This window comes from Littorina saxatilis, linkage group LG16 (genome assembly GCF_037325665.1).
Source record: "Littorina saxatilis isolate snail1 linkage group LG16, US_GU_Lsax_2.0, whole genome shotgun sequence".
Taxonomy (NCBI): Eukaryota; Metazoa; Mollusca; class Gastropoda; order Littorinimorpha; family Littorinidae; genus Littorina; species Littorina saxatilis.
In genome coordinates this window covers 4,085,635-4,104,558 of record NC_090260.1, presented here as the reverse complement: position 1 = coordinate 4,104,558, position 18,924 = coordinate 4,085,635, and the positions used below count along the sequence as shown (strand labels likewise).

General features: G+C 40.8%; 1 protein-coding gene across 1 annotated transcript in view; it reads left to right on the top strand.

The window, feature by feature from the left end:
- Positions 1-4,862: 4,862 nt before the first annotated feature.
- Positions 4,863-18,924, top strand: part of LOC138951553 (ficolin-1-A-like) — a 17,150-nt gene continuing 3,088 nt past the window's right edge. Inside the window, exon 1 of the mRNA XM_070323133.1 lies at positions 4,863-5,026. Within this exon, the coding sequence (XP_070179234.1) occupies positions 4,915-5,026 (112 nt within the window). The 5' untranslated portion in view covers positions 4,863-4,914. The remainder of the gene's footprint in view (positions 5,027-18,924) is intronic.

Here is an 18,924-nt window from a genome sequence, read left to right as displayed (position 1 = left end):
TGTCGCTGCCCACGCTCCAGGACAGCCACCCTCATAATAACAGTGGCCAATGTGGTGGGTCAACACCAAATACAACACAACAGGACTTAAACACTCTAACCCTAAACAAAAACTAAACACCCACTATCCTATCACTAAACACAAAACCTAAACACAGACTATTCTTTCCAAACTTCAAATACACTGTTTTTTTCTTCTTTCTTTTTCTAAATCCACCCTACACTATACCTATCGAATTCTGTCGGGACGACACCATTTATAGCGGTTGGTCCTCACCACCACTATTGAAAATATAAGTGTTCTTGAATATGTATTATTGTTGAGTATTTATGTGCGTGTCTGCTCAATATGTGTGCATATGAATTGGTGTGTATGTATACTTGTTGAGTGTGTATTTGAAACAAAGAGTGAAGATTTTTTTTTTTTTTTTTTATTTGTTGCTTAACGTCCAGCCGACTACGCAGAGCCATATCAGGACGAGGAAGGGGGGGATGAAGGGGGCCACTTGTCAAGCGATTCCTGTTTACAAATGCACTAACCCATTACTTGTGTCCCAGCAGGCTTTAGTAAAACTAAATTAATACCTACTGGAAGATTACCAGTTTCCAGTATGTTAAAATAGGCTTAACCTATCTACTGCTGGACTTACATCAGAACAGAAAGAAATAAGTGTTTACAATTATAAACTAAACTACAAAAAACTCACAACGTTAACCTTTACAACATTTATTTACTCTAAACAAATAACAACCGTTTCTGTAATCTATCTCAAGGGAGACAACTATTCTCTCATCAAAGTTCAAACTCAGGACTGCTGCTAACACTCCTAAAAAACGAACACTATATATATATATATATATACGACTAACACTATAACCAATATAATGACTACAGATTCACAGGCTAAAAAACGAACACTATAACCAATATAATAACTACAGATTCACAGGCTAAACAACGAACACTATAACCAATATAATAACTAAAGATTCACAGGCTAAAAAACGAACACTATAACCAATATAATAACTAAAGATTCACAGACTAAAAGAATGAACACTAGATTACATAAACAACTCACAAATGACTGACAATACTAATGACTTCACAAGGAATACATCACACAACAGACTCTTAACCGACCCAAACAGAGACTAAACAGACCCAAAAGACCCACCACATGCCTGCACACACAAAACAACATGGCGCAAATTAGTTTCACAGCGACCGGTTATGATTATACATATTTCTTGCTAAAAAAACAACAAACACAATAAACCAAACATACGAATTTGTTACTTAGGTTCTTAACAACAACCCTGCCAAATAAAACCCCTCCACTCACCCTGGAGTTGGACTTAGAAGCCCAAAAACAACTCTTAGTTACATCAAGCTGTTCTTCTCTCAAAGACAAAAAGTAGCGACTCGCTAAGAATGCTGGGAACTGTAAAAAAGGAAATTAAGAAGGGAAACAACTCGAAACCTTCTGGCCTATTTGCCTTTGACGAGGTTACCTCCCGTCCTCCACAATAGTACAACAAAAATATGTTCAGAATATACAATGCACAGCATATCTTTGACGTAATACTAAGTGTGGTAGGTCAAAAGGCGTTAAACTACTCGGACATTAAGTGGTTTTTAACACTTTTTTGTAAAACTGTTTGATGACTTTAAGTGCTTAAAGGATGATGGAAGTGAATTTCAAACTGAAGTACCCGAAAAAGCAAGACTGGTCTTATACAGGTCAATTCGTGGAATTGGTGGGATCAAGTTGACCGACCCATATCTGTGGGTAGCTTTATCAAATAATGATGTAATGTAAATCGGCACTTTACCGTAATACAATGTATGCATGAAAATGGCTGTGTTTAACTTGAGATGCTTTTTCAGTGAAAGAAAGTTAAGCATTTTTAATTCCATGTATGTTGAGGCATTATCCTTTACGATAAGTTTGGCCGAGCGACGATAGAGAGAGTCTAACTTTTTCAAGTGGACATCACTCTTGCCATTCCAGAGCGTCGAAACATAATTAATGTGAGGCATTACATGAGCATGGTGGAACATTTCCAGAGTCCTTCTGTCGGTATATTGCTTTCACTTGGATAGGGGGAAAACGTTCTTGGCTACTTTCTTGCAAATATGCTGTAATTGTGCCTGCCACTTGAATTCACAATCAAGAATTACCCCTAAAACGCGATGCTGTTGAACTTGTTCAATTGATTGCGTACCAATAGTAAGATTTAGTTTGAGTGGAGAAATCTGATGTTTTTGTCTGGTTGCAATTACCATACTTTTAGTTTGTATTGGATGGACAATCATAGCATTAGCACTACACCAGTTATTTACATCGTTTAAGGCTGTTTGAAGGGAGGACTCTATTACAGGAACAGACTTTCCACTTGAATGAAGAGAAGAATCGTCAGCCAAAAAATCACTTCTTACATTACTATCAGAAATGTGCAGTGGCAGATCATTGATATACAGACAAAACAAAATCGGACCAAGCACTGACCCTTGAGAGAGAGAGAGAGAGAGAGAGAGAGAGAGAGAGAGAGAGAGAGAGAGAGAGAGAGAGAGAGAGAGACAATGACAATGAGAAAGAGAGAGAGACAGGCAGAAAAAGACAGAGACGGACAAAGAGAGTGAGAGACAGAGAGGGAGAGAGAGAAAGAGAGAGAGAGAGAGAGAGAGAGAATGACAATGAGAAAGAGAGAGAGAGACAGGCAGAAAAAGACAGAGACGGACAAAGAGAGTGAGAGACAGAGAGGGAGAGAGAGAGAGAGAGAGAGAGAAAGAGGGAGATAGAGAGAGAGATAGAGAGAGAGATAGAGAGAGGGACAGAGAGAAGGAGAAAGAGAGGAGGAGGGGAAGAGAGATAGAAAAAGAGCAACAAATATAGCAGAGAGAGACTTTTGGACAGACACAAAGAGAGACATACAGATATAGGGAGAGATAGAAAAAAAAGAGAACGCATAGGGAAAGGGATAGAGGGGAGGGAGAAAGAACGAAAGAATGAGAAAGAGACAGAGACGTAGACAGAGAGACAGGCACAGAGGGACTGCGAGAGAGAGAGAGTTTGTTTGTTTGTTTGCTTAATGCCCAGCCGACCACGAAGGGCCATATCAGGGCGGTGCTGCTTTGACATTTAACGTGCGCCACACACAAGACAGAAGTCGCAGCACAGGCTTCATGTCTCACCCAGTCACATTATTCTGACACCGGACCAACCAGTCCTGGCACTAACCCCATAATGCCAGACGCCAGGCGGAGCAGCCACTATATTGCCAATTTTAAAGTCTTAGGTATGACCCGATCACGGGGCGGACGCATTACCACTAGGCCAACCGTACAGAGAAAGAGAGAGAGAGAGAGAGCACGCAAGACAGAGAGGGAGACTGCAATAGAGAAAAAGAGAGAGAGAAGCTCAGTACAGTGCAATAGTTTCTGGCGTGCCACCTCTCAGGTACGTTACAGAATGCTCCGCGCAAACCCCCGTTGCCTAGACCATTCTCGGCGAGCGGTCGCCATTGTTACGCTTCAGTGACCCCAGACAATGGTACTCGTACCGAGTGCTTGCTAACTTTCGCGAGAGTTCGCGAGCGCCACAACAAAACTATGCGTTGCCTAGAAAACGTTTGCAAACGTTATGTGGCGCTCTGCCTATGCAACGCACCCCGGTTCTCGTGGTGTATGCCACCACCGAACCATCGGGGCCCTGTGTGCCCCACTTTATTCATTCATTCGCGGTTCAAAGCGACTCTAGATCTAGGTTGTGTGACACAAATATGTGAAGTCCTGATGTCTCATGCGGTCAATGTTGAACTAAGAAAAGGGAACACGACAAACGTTTTGATTTTATGTGTTATCGAGCAAGTATATAACACACCAGAAGCATCTCTGTGCAGGTAATTTTCCGTTGCCAGGAAGCAAAATACTGCTTCTCAAAAATCATTGGAGGAGCTGTTCCTTTAATTGGCCCGTGTCTCTGCCAAACAGGATGTTTACTTTCTAAGCAGGCCTAGGTGCATGGTGTATGCGCTAGACATGCCATTACCGTGCAGGGGTGGGCAAAGGTGAGGGGGGGGGGGGGGTGATGGGGTGTTGTGCATTGAATGCAAGTGCAACCCAGGGGTGGATCCAGGGGGGGTGGGGGGGATCCAGAGAGTTTTCAGACCCCCCCCCCCCCCCCATAGCTTTAAAAAAAAATATTTAAAAACTTAGAAGAAACAACATTTGAAAACAAAGAAAAACTGATGGCTCAGATTGCACCAGATTGTTACATTTTTCTTGGGGGGGGGGGGGAGGCATTCCACCTGCCGCCCCTAGGAGGTATGAACGCTTTACGCCATTAACTAAACGCTTCGCGTCGTCGAATTAACCCTAACAGGAATTTGGACCCCACCCTTAAAAATGATGTGATCCGCCCCTGCAACCTCCATCTAAAAAAGTTAAACAATCAGAGTCCGTGGCAATTTCTGAGCTCAGATGGCACCAAACAGAACTATTTTGCTATGTTGTTGTTTGAACTACTGCCAATACTCCTTCCTGAAAGGTAACTACAAGACCAGCAGCAGTGCTCCTTGCCACGGTGGGGTGAGCTGGAACACCTTTGGAGGCAGTACTGTCTACTCAATGAAACTTCAGCGAGATCAAGATCATGCCCATGCAGTGCGACACTGGGAGCAAAATTGGTCACTACTATTATGAAGCAACGTCATTTTAATCGTTTTATCCGTTAACAATGCATGTCGTCATATATTGCTCCTACTAGTTTTGAGTGTGTGTGTGTGTGGGTGTGTGTGTGTGTGTGTGTGTGTGTGTGTGTGTGTGTGTGTGTGTGTGTGTGTTCACGGTGCAGGACTGGACAAGCTGCACAGGCTGACCACTTCACAGAGGTACGAGTTGCGTATTGACATGCACAAGTGGTACAAATCCATCGGGTATGCGACATACAGCGGCTTTTACGTGGAAGACGTCTCTCACAACTTCACTCTGCGCTTTGACAACTTCACCGGAGGAAACGCCGGTAGGCCTATGTACTTTGCAATGATACCACTAAATGCACACAGCGCATGTCATTCTGTCTGTCTGTCTGACTGTCTTTTTACATTTAGTCAAGTTTTGACTAAATGTTTTAACATAGAGGGGGGAATCGAGACGAGGGTCGTGGTGTATGTGTGTGTGTGTGTCTGTCTGTGTGTGTGTGTGTAGAGCGATTCAGAATAAACTACTGGACCGATCTTTATGAAATTTGACATGAGAGTTCCTGGGTATGATATCCCCAGAGGTGTTTTTCTTTTTTTGGATAAATGTATTTGATGACGTCATATCCGGCTTTTCGTGAAAGTTGAGGCGGCACTGTCACGCCCTCATTTTTCAACCAAATTGGTTGACATTTTGGTCAAGTAATCTTCGACGAAGCCCGGATTTCGGTATTGCATTTCAGCTTGGTGGCTTAAAAATTAATTAATGACTTTGGACATTAAAACTCAGAAAACTGTAAAAAAAAAAAGTTTATGAAACGATCCAAATTTACGTTCATCTTATTTTCCATCATTTGCTGATTCCAAAAACATATAAATATGTTATATTTGGATTAAAAACAAGCTCTGAAAATTAAATATATAAAAATTATTATCAAAATTAAATTTTCGAAATCAATTTAAAAACATTTTCATCTTATTCCTTGTCGGTTCCAGATTCCAAAAACATATAGATATGATATGTTTGGATTAAAAACACGCTCAGAAAGTTAAAACGAAGAGAGGTACAGAAAAGCGTGCTATCCTTCTCAGCGCAACTACTACCCCGCTCTTCTTGTCAATTTCACTGCCTTTGCCACAAGCGGTGGACTGACGATGCTACGAGTATACGGTCTTTCTGAAAAATTGCATTGCGTTCAGTTTCATTCTGTGAGTTCGACAGCTACTTGACTAAATGTTGTATTTTCGCCTTACGCGACTTTTTTTGTTTTACCTTAGTTGCATGCAGTCTACTTCAAACCCTCCTGTTTCTTTCTCTGAAATTTGTTTTTCTTTTTTTTTTTCTTTTTACTTTTTCTTCATTTTTTTGGCTCACGTAAGTGTAGCCTATGCGATCGTAACTTTGTCTGTCTGTGCGTGCGTGCGTGCGTGCGTGCGTCTGTGCGTGTGTATGTCTGTGGTAGAAACTCTAACATTTGAAGACGTCACATTACATTGACGTCACATTATGACGTAAGAGGGTTAGACGTCACGCGAAGGAAGTACTGACAGTCTCGGTCATTATTATTTTGAGCGCGCCGAGACCAGTTGGCAGTCGTGTCCTTGTAAGTAGGCTACATGCAGACAGACAGATCTAGATCTAGTGTCTCGCTTTCTTGCACAGTTTCACCTATGCTCTTTCTGTGTGTGTGTGTGTGTGTGTGTGTGTGTGTGTGTGTGTGTGTGTGTGTGACGGAGTGATTGAGTTTGTGTTACTGTTTGTCGATTTTTTACGTGAGCCTTGATGGCTTCGCCTCTTGTTCTTCTTGTAAATAGGCAGTGAGCATCCTTCTTCATTGGTCTTTTTTTCTTTTTTTTACTTTTTTTTAACTCCAACTTATAGGCATAATACACTCAAACAAGAGGCGAAGCCATCAAGGCTCACGTAAGAAATCGACAAACAGTAACACAAACTCAATCACTCCGTCACACATACACACACACACACACACACAAACACACACACACACACACACACACACACACACACACACACACAAACAAACACACACACACACACACACACACACACACACACAGAAAGAGAATAGGTGAAACTGTGCAAGAAAGCGAGACACTAGATCTAGATCTGTCTATCTGCATGTACACTAGTCTCGGCCCGCTCAAAATAATAATGTCCGAGACTTTCAGTACTTCCTTCGCGTGACGTCTAACCCTCTTACGTCATAATGTGACGTCAATGTAATGTGACGTCTTCAAATGTTAGAGTTTCTACCACAGACATACACACGCACGCACGCACGCACATACGCACATACGCACGCACGCACAGACAGATAAAGTTACGATCGCATAGGCTACACTTACGTGAGCCAAAAACATGAACATTTTCTATTTACAATGGAAATATTCCTTATATTTGGGTGGACTGGGTGGCCCAGCTGACGTTCCCTCAAGAACACGGCCACATCTTTTGTACAACTCTGAAGTATCTGTTCACGCAAAAACAAGTCTTGTAAACCTTCGGCAGTGTTGGAAACACCAGACAACTCAGTCCAACGGTTGAGCAAATGACGACAGCGCGTTAAAAACGCTAAAAATGACTCTCCCATCTCGGAACGAACAGCTCTGAAACGCTCTCTGAAACCTTCCTCTGTGCATTGGAACTTACGAAGAAGATGAGACTTCAATACATCCCACGAAAGGGTTTGTTCTCCTGAAATTGAATGATAAAGCGACAAGGCACTACCTTTCAATAAAGCAGCCAAGTAGACAGGCCATTTACCCTTATCCCAGCCGCATGCCGAAGCGTGTGTTTCAAACCGAAACAAAAATGCATCAATGTCGTCTTTGTTTTCATCGAACATAGGCAATTTTGGTTAAAAAGGTCCATAACTGGTTGAGTGACTAACTTTAACGTCTGATCTCCTTTTTTACCCTTTCCGTTTCGAGATCTAACTCGCTTTGCCTAGTCTGCTCTTTTTCTTTTTCAACTTCTAGTCTCTCTTTTTCGACTTCTAGTCTGGCAAGCTCCTTTTCTGTCTCTCGCTTTTCATGCTCTTTTTCGACTTCTAGTTTGGCAAGCTCCTTTTCTGTCTCTCGCTTTGCATGCACTTCTAGTCGGGCACTGTCTGCCTCTCTTTTTTCTTTCCGTTCATCTCTAGCAATGTTTTACTGTTCACGGACAAAACCGGTTAAGTCTTTGTCTTTAAGACCTAGCTCTTTCCCACGAGACAGCCACAAATCCCAATCGTCACTCATGGTGATATAATATACAAAATCACAATACTGTAAAAGTTTCTTTATGAAAACACTTTACCACTGTAACAACAATCTTCACAAAATGTGTGTTTACAGATATGCCTATACACGTAGTCAAGCAAACAACATACAATGAAAAAATCTTCAAAGGTGTGCGTTAACAGTCTACAATCTGTTAAAGACACATACACTGGGGAAAACGGGGTCACCAATTGTCAGGAATGAATTATCTACAATACCGACTGTCAGTCAGAAGGCTACTATTACATTTATACGCATTCGTTATTCTCCGCCGATTCATTCCAACAATAAAAGAAAATACGTGGAGCTCATTATGTTTATATAGCTCACTGGTAAAGCATGTATATATATATATCAAACGTTCAGGATTCACACACATATACACATTACGCCCAGGGTTCTAGATGAGTAAACTAATGTGTTACCCCATCACCAGAACAGCGTAGTGTAGTTCATCTGTGTTTCTCCATCACCCAGCCGACGCGGCGACTCCTGGCGTGGTCCATATAGTCCGGTTATTTGATCACGTCGCTCTGCTTCGTGCATCTTCATTTCATGCGTCTGCTTGAATGTTCAGACAAGCTCTCGCGAATTCCATCTTCTGTCTCTGGGAAGACTCATGTGAAAGTAATTCTTGAGTCAGTATTTCCATAGGCATGACACACACAGCAATTCACTCATCATTCACCCTGGGCTGTAATTACACTCCACATTCAACCACACTCACACGAATTCTTAAATAACTACTGTCAATACTAATATTAATTCCCATCCATGTCCGAGTTATTTATCAACACATTAAACAACAACTATTCAGAATATCCAGATTAAGAACTAGTACAATGAACACTTAACACAACAACGAATATTAAGAATGCTTATTCATAATCATACTAATGTTCCTTAGCGAAAACATATCATGAAAAATAGTTTACCTGAGCACGCGAGCAAAGAATCTTCCCCGACTTGCCTCTTACATGTTCAATTGGCAAGTGATGCTAACAGCTCAGGTGACTGGCGACACAAGTCTAACAGCTCACCTTACAAAAAATGGACATTCAGGTTTTTCACCTGTTGCACGTGAGTGCGTGGAGACTCGGCTCTACAAGTAACGGTACATGGTCAAACAGGCATGCGAATCAATAATAATGTTTTTCGCGATACGAGTCTACTTCTGTCAATTAATGCATTCTAATAACAGCATCATTTCATCATTAATTAAGTACTCATATTACATACATGTTCATACATAAAACCCATAAATGTCATATCTGACATTAAGTGTTGGTGATCAGTTAGGCAGTATGATTACCTTGTTTAGGAAACAAGACACAAAAACAATTGCAGATTTAGCAATTTTATTTTTTTTGCGTTTATGTTAAGATTGTCAATGTTAAATAATAATGAGGATTAATTGTCGCTGAAGGTTTTGTTGTATTTATTGTTCGGTAGTATGTACATATATTAGACAGCATTGATGTGCATGATTGTTGATGGAGGAAAGCTTGGAACAAACCACTGTGTGTTTTGCATACGTTTGTATATCATGTTTTCATTTTTTCCTGTCAGTGATTCATGTGTAACCCCCCCACCCCCCACACTGGAAGAGGCTGTAGGCTCATTTTTAATTAAACTGTGACAGTGTCTCTCTTTCTCTCTCTCTCTCTCATTGTGGTGCCAAGACTTCAGTCGGTGTGACGATTAATTTTTTGATGAACTGCGCCGCGTGTTTTGGTTTATTTTGATCCCATGTGCATCTGATTCATTTTCTTTGGCAAAAGCGTCTGGCTGTTTGAGTCTTGTTTGCTTTTCCGTTTTGTCTTCACTTGTTTTCTATTTGACTTTTGTTCTTACATTTGTTAGGTATTGTTTCGTGTTACCTACACCGTTTCTTGTGCTTATCCCCTTTCGTTTAATAGTGCTTTTTAATTTCAATTTTGCGTTGTTTTATAACCTATGAGAGATTTTGCTAATTCTTCCTCGGGCATACGTGTCGGTCATGTTAATGTGTATCACCTAGGCAACAAGTTGCATGACATCTTCTCTCTTCTTAGCGGACCCCCGCGCCTCCACCTCCTTGGTCTCACGGAAACCCGCTTAAATTTGCAATCTGATTCCGAACTTTCCATTCCCAATTATACTTTTCTTCGAAAGGACGCCACTCGTTCTCCCCAGACGGGCCTCGGCATCTATGTTCACAATGACGTATTGCCTTATGTCACGCGGCGCCCGGATCTAGAGACCGGGGGAGTGGAGAGCATGTGGGTTCAGCTAAAGCGTAGTGCTAAAGACTCTACCATACTTATCTGTATCTTGTACAGAAATCCCTCTTATAATTATGCCTGGTATGATGACTTTGTGCACATGATGGACTTGGTCACTGCGGCAAATCCAAAATCTGACTATATTCTTTTAGGGGATTTCAACATTGATCTTTTTAAAACACACACATCCTGGGAGTCAACTTGCAATTTATTTGGACTGCAACAACTGGTGCAGCAGCCTACGCGAGTTACTCCCACCTCCTCCACCCTACTAGATCATATCTATACCAATAATGTAAACAGGGTGTCTAACGTCCGGCTCTCTGATGTCAGTCTCAGTGACCACAGTCCCATCATGTGCACGTTGTCATGGAGACCACGGAAGCGTGCCAAGGGCGAGCATACCACCTTTGAGTACCGCTCAACTAAGAACTTTAATGAAACTTCCTTTTTATATGATTTGAGTCATGTCAACTTTTCTTCTGTACATAATTGTGATAATTCTGACGATGCCTTATCCTTGTGGCAAAGCTTGTTTATGCCTATTGTGGACAAGCATGCCCCCATTCGAAGGAGGAGAGTTAAACAAAAGGCGCAGCCTGGGTGGATTACAGCTGAAATAATGGAGGCTATGAAAATTAGGGACACGCTTAAGAAGGACAAAAACACTAACGAGTACAAACTTCAGAGGAACAAAATCAGTGTTTTAGTGAAAAATTCGAAACGTAGGTATTTCGAACAGATGATTTCGAATAATTGTGATACAGCGCACCTCTGGCGTGCCATGAACGAGGTTACGCATAAGCAGCGTAAGCCGTCTTTAGCGCCCTCGGTCGTGGCATCGCCAGACACGCTTAACAACCACTTCTTGTCCGCCGCGTCCCTCCTTACCCAATCTAATTCTATAGCCACACAAAACGAGTTCTCTAACCCTCTCCTTGAGAGTTTCTGTAGTGACCGGCTGCGGTCTGCTGACCAGAGCCCTATCCCTGCACTGGCAGTTCATGAAGTAGGGAAATATATATCTGACCTCAAGAATAAAAAGTCCGTGGGCGTAGACACTATTAGTACCTTCTTTCTAAAACTTTCACTTCCGTATATAGTAGAGTCCCTGACGTTCTTGTACAATCTATGTATTAAAACAAAGGTCTTCCCTCTGGAGTGGAAATGTGCTAAAGTTATTCCTATTCCTAAGACGTCGGATTCTAGCGACATCAACAACCTTCGTCCTATCTCTGTTCTATCGGTGCTCTCTAAGCCTCTTGAGATGCATATCCATAAACATGTAATCCATCACATGGAAAGCCACGATCTTTTTTACCAATTCCAATCTGGTTTTCGTAAGTTTCATTCTTGTTCCACGGCTCTTGTCCGTCTCTGTGACACCTGGCTGTCGGCTATCAACGATTCCAAATTAGTTGGTGCAGTTTTCCTCGATCTGAGGAAAGCGTTTGAAACAGTCGATCACAATATTCTCATAACTAAACTAAAGTTTTATATAAACAACAGTGATACAGTTAAGTTGCTTGCATCGTTCATCACGAACAGATCCCAGCGGGTATATCTAAATGGTCAATATTCACAAGATGGTGTTCTAAATTGCGGAGTTCCTCAGGGGTCCATTCTTGGCCCACTTTTATTTAGTATCTTCATAAACGACCTACCTTTGCATATTACGAATAAAAATGTATCTTGTGAGCTTTTTGCTGATGATAGCTCTCTTCACTCATCGTCCAAAAAAATAGTTCAAGTGGAGGCTGACCTTCAGCAGGGAATCAACGACGTTGAACAGTGGTGTAGTAACAACAAAATGACCCTGCATCCCAAAAAATCCAGCAGTATGGTAGTCACATCTAGACAGAAACATCAGAGAGCGCCCCTTCTCCTCAACTTAAAACTGCACTCAGATCCTATAGAACAGGTTTCATCACACAGAGTACTAGAAATTGAAGTTGACCAGGAGCTTAGGTGGAACATACACGTTAAGAATATCTGTAAAAAGCTGTCAAGCAATCTCCATCTCCTATCTAAACTAAAACCCTTTGTAGACAAGGAGGGTGAAAATGTTTTACGTGGCACACTGTCTATCATATATTAATTATGCCTCCACTGTATGGTGCGGTGCCAGTGAAAATATAATGAAAAAACTAAACTCCTTGCACAGAAGAGGTGCTAAGCTTATTGTAACCAATCCTTATCTGTCCACGTCAGAAAAGTTGAAGGTAGCCAATATTCTTCCACTTCAACAGCAGTTCGATTACAACATCTTAATTCTAATGTACAAGGCGCTCAATGAGCTGGCCCCACCATACCTAAATGCATTCTTGACTAAAGCTTCCGAGCGCTATGTGTCAAACAAATCTATATATATATATATTACCAAGGACTCGCATAGATCTATACAAAACTAGCTTTGCTTTCGTGGGACCTTCACTGTGGAACTCTCTTCCTTCGAATGTACAAACGTGCCGTTAATTGAACGCATTCAAAACCTCCCTCAGGAAACACATACTGAGGTCTTCATAAGTTACGCTGCCGGTATTGTAGCTAGCTTTGTTAATTATAATTATTTTATTACTCTGAAATATTGACTGCTGCATGCCGACATAATGCTAAATCTACCTGTCTTGGTAGGCTCATTGTGTGCTTGTTGAATGGCACTTAGTTGTGTGTATATTATTATTAGTATTATATGTGTTCCTCCTTGTGCGTCTGCGTGTGAGTGCGCAAGTGTGATTGCGTAATTAATGTTCCATTCTGTAATTGCTTTATTGATGTTCCATTCATGTATTTTCTACTACTTTTCTCATTTATTATTACTGTATGTTTGATGTTTCTATGATTCTAGTCGGGCGCACGCGTGAATATGTGTTTGTGTGAATGTAAAGGGCACATTGTAAGATTAAGCCTATGGCCTAAAATGTCTACCCTTTATGTGAATAAAATGTTCTAAGTCTAAGTCTAAGTCTAAGTCTAAGTCTCTCTCTCTCTCTCTCTCTCTCTCTCTCTCTCTCTCTCTCTCTCTCTCTCTCTCTCTCTCTCTCTCTCTCTCTCTCTCTTCATTCATCGTGTACATATTTATGTTACCTTGTTCGATTTTACCGTACCACAAAATAAAAGATCTACTAGTTATTATCTCCCTTCATTGGCTCTGTCGAAACCCATTTTTAACCGTTTGCTTCCCTTTCTAAAATGATCTGCTAATAGAGCGTCGTTTTTTCCAAACAAAATCTTCAAAATCTCAACAACAAGAGGAGAATTCTGGGTTTGGATATTCTTCAATGAAATAACGCCCGCAGTGGGGCACTGCGGTTATGAAATTAAAGGCCCCTCCTGTTTTTGGAACCGCAGGAGCTTTCTAGTTTGCTGTTAGGTAGATTTTTGGTTCCTCTTTCCTGTCATGCTCTCTTTTTCTTCATGAATTCTTTTCTTTTTTCTGCCTTCTTGCTCATTCACCTGTATTTTTTCCAAAAATCTCTTCTCTTGCCGCTTGTCTCGCGATTCATGTATAGTTTAATCTGTTAGTGTTCTGATGTAAGCCCAGCAGTAGATAGGTTAAGCCTATTTTAACATACTGGAAACTGGTAATCTTCCAGTAGACAGGTTTCACAGTCTTCAGAGTCGGGTATGTCCCTGACTTTGATATTAAATAAAACGTTTCGTTTTGTTTAGTCGTGAATTTTCAATGGTTTATGTCGAATGTCCTCGGAATTTACATATGAAAAATAAACTTTGATCGAATTCAAGTCAAGTTTGTATTCCCCACCTGCGAAAGAGGTAGGTCGGTCGTGAGAAATGAGACGGACACGATTTCCCTTTTTAGCGACATTGCAATAGACAAATGCACCAGTACAAAAACACACAAAGAAATCCAGTTAAAAGTACATTAGAAACCAAAGAACAGAGATAGATGAACACACTTAATTAAAAAAAACAATGAATGTGTTTATATTTATTCGATACAATCGCATGCGAAGTAAACGGTCTTTTTTCTAAATGTGTCCGTCTCAAAAACATTAATTACAAATCTGTTCAGTTTGAATGGCTGTCAAAAGGTTTGGACGTAAAATGCTTTTAATAAGTAGGAATTTCCATCAAATCACGACATGAAATGGTTTTGAAAGGCTAACTACGGCTTATTCTACTTGCGCTTGGTCATTTTGTCACTCGGGCAAGGTGTCCGTCTCATTTTTTCTCACGACCGCCCTGCAGACAAATCGTCAGTTATAACCGCCATACACAGCAAATTGTCATGATGCGACCAATTTTACACTTCCTATCCGTTGTCAGGCAGATGATCAACTGGCTGACTAAAGAATTTTTCGGCATGTGTTTATTTCAGAACACGTTATTTACTGTCTGTCTCTGAAAACCTTGAATTCTCACGACCGCCCGGCACTACTAGATTGACGGTCATTTCTTACCAAATGTTAAGCAGATTCATGTGTAAAATAACAACATTCAATGACTGTGTCTGATCAATGCCAGTGTTTTTTTCAATCCTTGAATGCACGGCATTGTGAATGTTGTGGTCAAGTGAGAGTTTTATAGACATCGCCGTACGTTTTTCAACACTTTGATGACGTCAGACAGCAGATTGAAAACGTTCCAACTTGGAAAGACAGCCAGTCACGATCATATAGGACCGATCTTTTATGAAATTTTACATGAGAGTTCCTGGGAATGATATCCTCAGATATGTTTTTCATTTTTTCGATAAATGTCTTTGATGACGTCATATCCGGCTTTTTGTAAAAGTTGAGGCGGCACTGTCACACCCTCATTTTTTAATCAAATTGATTGAAATTTTGGCCAAGCAATCTTCGACGAAGGTCGGACTTTGGTATTGCATTTCAGCTTGGAGGCTTAAAAATTGATTAATGACTTTGGTCATTAAAAATCGGAAAATTGTAATTAAAATTATATTTTTTATAAAATGATCCTAAATTACGTTTATCTTATTCTTCATCATTTTCTGATTCCAAAAACATATAAATATGTTATATTCGGATTAAAAACAAGCTCTGAAAATTAAAAATATAAAAATTATGATTAAAATAAAATTTACGAAATCGATTTAAAAATACTTTAATCTTATTCCTTGTCGGTTCCTGATTCCAAAAACATATAGATACTAGATGATTACCCGCTTCGTCGGGTGGATCGCGAGACGGAGTATGCAGCGTGGCGGTTCGCACCGGCTTCGCCAGGATGATCGCGAGACGGAGTATGCAGCGTGGCGGTTCGCCGGCTTCGCCAGCTTAGAGCACGTGTTGACGTGATTGACGCCACTCGGCAAAGGAAGGAAGATAATCGGTTCACCGCGCCGCGCTTAGAGCACGTATTGAAAATTTGATCGACCAGATTGTGTCCGGGGTCTACCTGAATATGCCCACCAAATTTGAAGCAGATCCATCGAGAACTTTGGCCGTGCATCGCGAAGTGACAGACAGACAGACACAAGCCCTATATAGATATAGATGATATGTTTGGATTAAAAACACGCTCAGAAAGTTAAAACGAAGCGTACAGAAAAGCGTGCTATGCAGCACAGCGCAACCACTACCGCACTAAACAGGCTCGTTAATTTCACTGCCTTTTGCACGAGCGGCGGACTACGGTCATTGTGAAATAATGCAGTGCGTTCAGTTTCATTCTGTGAGTTCCACAGCTTGACTAAATGTAGTAATTTCGCCTTACGCGACTTGTTTTAACTTTCCAAATGCCAAACTTTAGGGCAGTGTTTTTGACTCACCTATGTAATGGTGAGTATTAGGATTCACATGTGTCCGTCCCCATGTCCGTAGACAAAAAACCTTAACGTTGGGGTTATCTCTGATGTTTTTTCAAGCTAGACCTCTAAAACTGTGCACACTTTTAGGGTGTAATGATCTCATCTTGCTCCTAAGTAGGGCCAACACTCTCGATGGTCTGCATCTCCTCAACTTGGATTTAAAAAAAAAAGATCAAAGTGTGCGCTGATGTTCAAGTGGAAATGGCAAGACTCAGAATCAGAGAACAGCCCTTGGTTGTTGTTAACCACCTTTTCACCATTGGCTAAGGTTACCTCTTCCTCTCCGATTCTTGTGCCATCTAAGGTTCAGTCTGCAGTGGGCTGGGACAGCGTCCAGGTACTATGCCACAGTTCAGTCTGTAGTAGATATACTGACACAGCGTCCAATTACTATGCCACAGTTCAGCCTGTAGTGGATATATACTGGGACAGCGTCCAGGTACTATATCACAGTTCAGTCTGTAGTGGATATACTGGGACAGCGTCCAGGTACTATGTCACAGTTCAGTTTGTAGTGGATATACTGGGACTGCGTCCAGGTACTATGCCACAGTTCAGTCTGTAGTGGATATACTGGGACTGCGTCCAGGTTCTATGTCACAGTTCAGTCTGCAGTGGATATACTGGGACTGCGTCCAGGTTCTATGCCACAGTTCAGTCTGCAGTGGATATACTGGGACTGCATCCAGGTACATCCTAGTTCAGTCTGTAGTGGATATACTAGGACTGCGTTAAGGTACTCTGCCACAGTCTTTGAGGACGTCTTTTCCGTTTTTGTGATAGTTGGGGCGGAACTGTCAAGTACTATTTGACTCAGTCGGGACTTTGATATTGCATTAGAGCTAGGTAGCTTGAAAATAAGCGAATAAGTTTGCTCATTAAAATTGTCATCAATAACAAATATTTCATTACAGATTCAAACATTACTGCATTGTACTTCTTATCTTTTTCTGATTTAAAATATATATACATATGTAATGTTTACTTTAAAAAAGCGTTCAGAATTAAAGAAAACAGGTTGAGTATGCTTCGCGGAGACGAGTGTGACCCGTGACGGTTTTCGGGTATGGTTAACCGAGACTAGCTGAATTTAGTCTCGCCGATGACTGTTTTTTTGAGTTTATCCTTCAATTTGATGCCTATAGATTGACTACAGGTTTATATATCGCTTCACGCGACTTGTTTTACATTTCGTCAAGTTATGTAAGTTCAGAATTGTATTATCAAATTTGTTACATAACATTCTAAAAATTCCAAATAATAATAACACTTTTGATTACAGATTCAAAAGTTATTGTATTGTATCCTTTCGATTTCCTGGATCCCAATGTATAAACAGATATGTCATGCTTAGTGTGAAAATCTGCTCAAATGAGAAAAATCGCCTTTTTTGTTCATATGCATCGCAGAGGCAACCCGTCTCGGTCTTGCTGCTTTCGGCTAGCCAAATCTCACTAGCATTGTTAAGGACTCGTCCCTGGTTCCAATGTTGATCTTTTAGTTTCAAATCAACTTAATGTTTTATTATTGCTTCACATGACTTGTTCGGTATTTTTTTCGCTGTCATGATGTCACCATTAGAGGGTAGGGTTACATTTTCAGGTATTTATTTCTAAGAATATGGAACTGTTTTTCCAAGATCGTTTTATTTTCATTAGTCAATGATTCTACTTTAAAAAAAGAAAGAGAAATGGAGTGCAATTAACATTGTTACTTTTTGAAGGTATGCTCATGACGTGCATCACAGCAAAATAGCAGTTCAGAAGAACGGAATTCCCATAATTAGACCTTATTTACTGCTTTTTTCACTGAGCTCGGAAATGATATTTTGCTTGCATTGTTATTGCTTTATTTATTAAAGCCTCTGGACAATATTCTTTGAATAAATGGTTATCCAATTCTGTTTAAGTCTATCCCTTTGTTTGATAGAGTACTGTAACAAGATATCACATTATGTCGACAAGAATGCGTCTGCATACAAGTTTTTGTCTTGATTCCATCCAGGAGGATGTAAGGCTTTAATAAAAACATTATTTCAAAGGTTTCTGTCAAGATTAATTTTGTTGAAAAAAAGGAAGTCTGTGATTGAAGATTGTGAAACCTGCCAGTAGGTATTAATTTAGTTTTACGAAAGCCTGCTGGGACACAAGTAATGGGTTAGTGCATTTGTAAACAGGAATCGCTTGACAAGTGGCCCCCTTCATCCCCCCCTTCCTCGTCCTGATATGGCTCTACGTGGTCGGCTGGACGTTAAGCAACAAATAAACAAACAAACAAATGAAATAACGCCAGCTCCTTTTGGCGATTGGTCAATGCATTCTGGAGCTTAATCAACGTAACATCGGAACAGCAAGATCGGCAGAGATCGACAGAGCGTACAGTACACGAATACGGATGGATAATATCGGAAACCAACGAGCCTATACCGACACAATGTTAAAGGTATCACGTGACAGCCGCCAAAGTAAGGGTACCCCCCAAATCGACTTGAACAAAACCGTCAGATACCACATCCAAAATAGGCTTAACTTTGCGACTGTTACATATGAGGAGATAATAATGTACTAATTATCTACCCACAACAGATTGTTTTGTTTTGCTATCTTGCGTATCTCTTGTGTAATGTCATTTCTACTGATGCATGTATGGAGCGCAAAAGCAGTAGAAAACCAGAGGTTTTTACGTTCATTTTGAAGGGTACCATGACAAACAGCGCTGTATTTCAGTACTGTCCGATGGATTGCTTTGAAACTTTTACGATATCAAGTCAACACACGAGACGTACGTCCGGTAAAATTTCGCATCGTTACACATATGTGTTGAGATGATATGCGATCTTCCGGAAAATGTTTTAAAGCGTGTCATAAGTTTAAAAAATAAA